The sequence below is a fragment of the Magallana gigas genome, chromosome 1, assembly GCF_963853765.1.
Source record: "Magallana gigas chromosome 1, xbMagGiga1.1, whole genome shotgun sequence".
Classification (NCBI taxonomy): Eukaryota; Metazoa; Mollusca; class Bivalvia; order Ostreida; family Ostreidae; genus Magallana; species Magallana gigas.
This window is the reverse complement of record NC_088853.1, coordinates 67,873,239-67,879,134: the sequence shown is the minus strand read 5'-3', so window position 1 is coordinate 67,879,134 and position 5,896 is coordinate 67,873,239. Positions and strand designations below refer to the sequence as shown.

Genomic DNA, 5,896 nt, shown 5'->3' with positions numbered 1-5,896 from the left:
ACGCAATTGTATATCAACTGATAGTTTTGCTTATGTGTACGCATGCTGCAAATTCATGTTCATGTTGCATAGACACAATTTGAAATATGAATATTAACATTAGTAAACACGGAAACAAAAATTACATTTAAATGGGGGAAAAACCGCTAAATTCCCTTTAACTTACATATTCTATAACAATTCTATTCATTATATAGTTATCAAACGGGGAGTTTATGCCATGATCTGTGTCACTTAAACCTCTGTAGCACTTCCGATCTTTGTTTTCTCATTTCTGACAATTGATCTTTAGTTCAAATCTAATGGGCATTACTATTGATGCGACCACATACTTGATGAAAAATAATAAATGTAATACAACGTGGTAGTTTCTAGTTTGCCTTTGATGAAATAATGCGCAATTTATTTTCATATTATGTTAATTGTTCTCAAGTACTTAAACGAATATAGTAATGTAACTTTAGGTATTTTGATAAGAAATCAAATATTATATTAATTATTCTCTCAAAACCATAATAATAGAAACAGAGGAACTTGTCATTTAAACATATTCTTAAACATTAACGATGATTGGGTTTTTTCTCATAAAATAATCGCTCAATAAGCATAATTCAAAGGTCAAATCACATTTGTATTTGTTTGGGGGGATTTTTTTATCGTGACAGTAAAATGCTAATGCGCATTGTTTGCAAAAGGTGGAATTTATTCTTTAAAAAAGGGAAACTTCAGTTATCGCCGTTGACTGTCTAATAAGACGGTTCAGACAACAGAAGTTTTTGTTTATAAAACTCGACACTCAATGGGATCATTTCTTCCCTATTTGAAAAAAATTTAGCTGCAGGGATTACGCACTCTCACAATGTACAATTATCGTTTGTCGTGATTTTTTGTAGTTTTAGACTCATTTATTCCTAATAATATTTGTTATATGCTAAGCATATTATTGTTGTTTACTGTTTTGAAATTTTCGTTTGTGTTTGAGTAATGATAAAAAGAATAGTGCATGCAGCCAATAAAGGATAATGAGAGAGGAATAATATTGTAACCATCTTTTGCATTGATCATTTTATTGGTTGAGCAAAATAAGTCATCTTCGCTAGAGCGGTGGGGATTCTAATCCCCACCGCTCTTGGCATCATATCGTGTTCTTATAAGTCGGGATTTTTTTCCAGGATTTTGAATGGTGTTTTGGAAACCTTTCGACTAAAAATGCAATACAGAAGTATATCAGGTTGCATGGTTAGTCTCAATGATTAGACTGATGAACTCGATATGCTTCTGTAGTTGGTCAGTAACAAACCTAATAAGTAATACTATTGAGCAAAACATGTAATAAACATGAATATGTTTATTTTCAATTATATAATATGTAAATATTTGAAAGAGCAATGGATTTTAGAATATGTCTATATCATGATAAATATCATATCTTAATGATAATGATCTTAAAAATAAAAATAAAAAAATATACAAATACCTCTCTCTCTCTCTCTCTCTCTCTCTCTCTCTCTCTTTCTCTCTCTCTCTCTCTCTCTCTCTCTCATAAATGATACAGTACATATAACTCTTTCAGTTTTTGTACATAGAATTACATACAGTCTGAAGAATAAATCGATCATGTTCAATCAATAACAGTTCAGTTGGAAGTAAATTCATGAATTAAATTCGATTTCCGTTCAAGTAACGCTTATTTTGAGCACCGGAGTCATTCAGTTTAACATCATGTCACTTCTTTTGGTGGGCAATTATTCGAGAATCTGATCTTTGAATATATCTACAAAAAAACACCATATATTGAAATTTAAATATTTAAAGATGATTTATGTCTCTGATAAAAAAAAAACAACGTTTCTTTTGAAAAAAAAATGCTTTGGTCATAAAAATGAATGTTGTAGTTCATTTTGCGCACAATTACACACTCATTATCGGTCAATTATTGATCAACAGAAAAGTCAAGACAAGCTATCAAATGAAATTAATAATAATATTGATGCAAATAGCACATTGAATAAATTTGAAAAAAATGCTTTTGGTAATATCAGTGGTGAAAAAAAATTCAAAAGTAAGAGTACGTTCTCAATGTGTTAGTAGTTACATTGGTGTATTGACTGACCTTATAAAGACAACAATGACGACAATGGCAATGACAAGAACGAGAACTCCTACTATAACTCCTACCACTATCTCTGTTGTGTACGTGTCTTCTTCCACCGCCACAGCTGACGGGTTTGTCTCTGTCAAGATCAAATTCAACTAAAAGTTACCATTTTTTAGATACTCAAATAATTCTTAAAGAAATTGTTAGTAAAGAATACACAGATACCGCGTGGTTCTAATATACTTGTAGTATTACGGATTGTTTAAATGCTAGCGCTAACTTTCTATCGTTCACGTTTACAGTTAACATTTTAAATTAAAAAAAAAAATAACTAAACAGTGAATATTTTTACAAGTGTCCTTTACTAATAAACAATTTTTAATTGTCATAATTATAGTCATGGACTCATTGACAATTAAAAATTGTTAATAAGTAAAAGACACAAGTTAGCCTGTTCTCAAGAATTGTTTGTTTTAGCCTCCATCAATTTTAATCAATATTTTAACATAAGAACAAAAATCGGCAATGACATCTTACGCTGTGTGCAGAGATTCCCTGACCATCCATCCATACAACCGTCCACACAGTACCCGGTGACAGAGTCACATTGCATTGGGGACCTACACCTGTCACTGCAAGGGTTGTCACAAGTTGAGCCATAATACCCAACAGGACATGCTATCAAACAAAAGAAAGAAGTTGTTAACTTTCAATTGTTGCGCCATTAACCATTTCACATTAAAATATATGCCAATTATCCAATCCAGAAAATTTTGGTGAAACCTAATTCGTTATGAATCACAAACCTGGGCTGTAAATAGAAAAAAGATTGTACTCACTACTATTGCAGAATGGTTCTAACCAGCCTGTCTGGCAGCCGTCTGTGCATGTACCGTTCACATGTTCACAAGTAAGGTCATTCGCGCAGTGTCCACATCGTCCCGAACAGTTGGACCCGTAAGTTGAATTTTGGCATTCTGGACATTAGAATGCAAGGTAAAAAAATATTCATATTTAAAACAGAATAATGTATTTTTTATCTAATTTCAGTTACAGAACAATCGCCATGAAAATAAAGTCGTCATAAAAATATCTCATTTTATCTATTACCTTAAGTCATTTTTAGGGCTACGTTAAATACAAAACTTCGATGTGCATGTAATACCTTTTAATGCTGTAAAATCAAATCTACGTTAGTATCAAACTAATGATTCATCATTACCAATTTGATCTAAACTGCATGCAGGTATTGTTTCCAAATCCAATAAAAATTAGTAAGATTAATGTACAATGATTTTGATCAAAATGTAAGAAATGCTAGATATATTTTGTTAACAGTAAATAACAATAACATATTTAAAGTATGAAATAACGTTATGAATTTACCTTGTGTACAATCCGGTCCGCGGTACCCGGCATGACACTGTAGACATTCTGACGTCTCTATGTCACAGGCCCCACCCTTACAGCTCGTGGAACAAGGGAGACAAGTGAATCCACCCTCGTCTCTCTCACAACCTGATTACAGGCATAATGTATAACTTACTTTACTCGATCTGAACTTCAATGTACAGGTTGTAATGATTCATTATACAGCTTGACGATATTTTCAATTTTAAAAAATATGAAAATGGCAAATTGTTGATTCCAATGCAAATTTTTACGAGGAGTTATTTGTTTTAATGTTGATTTCGACTACATGTAGATATTCATTCGGAAGAAAACCTCATTTTCAGTATATTTAGAATCCATTTACCTAAGATTTCCACTTCACATAGCTCTAAAATAGCGTACGTCGAATAAGCGTCGGGATATTTGACGTCTTGGCGTCGCTCGTTGTAAAACGTGAAATATCGTCCGTGAACTCTACACTGGAATTCTAGAATTAAAGCAGGAAGTGATGATGCGTTGTGATGGAAACAAAGATGGCCCTTCCGGAAGTGGGTTGAGTTGTCAGATACGTAGACTGAAAACCCACCCATCGTATCGGCACCTATAAATAACAAGGGTTGGGCTAAGATAAAATCAACGGTTAAAATGCCAAAAGAGTGAATAAGTTAAGTCCCTATATACATTCAGTCTGAATATTGATTCACTTTATTAAAATTTTTATAACGATATATTAAAAAATTTAAGGTAAAAAATCACAAGCATCATTAAATATATTCACCAAATGTTATTAATAATCATCGATTTTTTTACAGACAGTAGAAAACTTCGAATGCATATAGAGTGTGTCACTGTTACTTTGTATGTTACCCATGCACATTTATCCCAACCGATATCACTACCTTATCCACATTTACCGCCAAAGGTCTCATGGACGTTAAAAGCAGACCAATGGCATTCATGAAATTTGAATATGTATAATTTTTGATTATTTTTATGATAGTGGTCATTGGCAGCTAACTCTCTATTCTCCGCATATGTGATTCGTACAGACGGAATACTCGATCGCCCCTTCTAGATCCAAACCCTCACCCAATTTTCCGTTAAAGCTCTTACGGATGTTTCAGATCAATTGCATTTTTTAAGAACCAAAAAATAAATATTGCTTATTATTTTAATTATTATTATGGTCATAACAATGTACTTACTATTGTCTGCATACGTGATCTGTACAGACAGAATGCTCGCCCCCTGGAGATCCACCTGCCACCAAGCCTCGGTGTCATTCCCTACCGTCTGGGTACACTTCGTGTCTACTTGACCCCCATCACCATCGTTAGCCAGTTCTGGTCTGCTCCAGAAATGTGCGCGTGAGCTGATGCTTGCATGCTTACCAAGAGCTAGATTGACTTAAAATAAAAACAACCATTAATGTATTCTGCTCTTATTTTTCATCATTTTCTTCATTCCTGTTTTCTTAATTTTCAAATTAATTATTTCATGTTTTATCGAGCACAAAATTTTTTAAAGTATTTTCTAATACAAAGTGTTTGAAGCAGAGAATGGTACATGTCTTAAAAAAATTACTATTCAAAAGTTTTATTTTGATTTAACTTAAAATATAACAAAACATTGCAATTAGATACTTGTTTACCTGTTGCATGAAACGTATCTATAACCATTAGACTTTAGAATGAAATAATTACATTGATTTCGAGGGTTTTTTTTCTATTTAAGGGCAGTAAAAAAAAATTAACCAACCAATTTCACATAAAATTAATTTAATTTTATCTCTGTTTATCATCGATCATGAATATAATATCTATTGTGTTTGTTACAGATATATCTGATGTTGCGAATCATGTTGGTATTTTTTCTAAGCATTAAAATAAAAAATGATTAAAACTTACCATACTGATGTGAAATCTGACACAACGCAAAAAATGTCACACAAATAAATACAAACTTCATGATTGTATAACAAATCAAAAAAACATATCTTCATGTTTCACACACATTATTGAAATTCATTTTACTCTTTACAAAAATTCTCACATGACAAAGATGATAGTGTTATACTAAAAATATGTAAATTCGCTAAACGAACTATTAAACTGAGGTATTTGACCGGAAGGAAGTCAGAAGCTATAGATACCATCACGTGATTTAAATAAAATATAGGTGGCTTGCTGGGTTAACATTATGAGTTCGTAAATTCTATAACAAAGAGGTAGTGACTAGACACGAGTATTAGCTTTAAAAACTTTATCTATTCAACGAATCGCCATTTTCACCAAGGGGAGTATTGCTTTAATTGACTTATTAGAATATCAGTCAGCAATCTAAAACACTGAATGGAATTATACATTTATGTGGTGTTTACCCTTTTTTGGGATGTTTAGCTAATTC

General features: G+C 32.2%; 1 protein-coding gene across 1 annotated transcript; it reads right to left on the bottom strand.

Annotated features, from left to right (window-relative positions):
• Positions 1-1,502: 1,502 nt before the first annotated feature.
• On the bottom strand, positions 1,503-5,864 carry LOC105346643 (multiple epidermal growth factor-like domains protein 10). The gene is made up of 8 exons (XM_066076746.1): positions 5,398-5,864; positions 4,696-4,896; positions 3,855-4,091; positions 3,485-3,616; positions 2,938-3,075; positions 2,636-2,776; positions 2,114-2,234; positions 1,503-1,774 (listed from the first exon to the last, which is right to left on the bottom strand). Exons 1-8 carry the CDS (start codon positions 5,456-5,458, stop codon positions 1,726-1,728), a joined length of 1,080 nt encoding a protein of 359 aa, XP_065932818.1. The 5' UTR covers positions 5,459-5,864; the 3' UTR covers positions 1,503-1,725.
• Between the last annotated feature and the right edge of the window lie 32 nt (positions 5,865-5,896).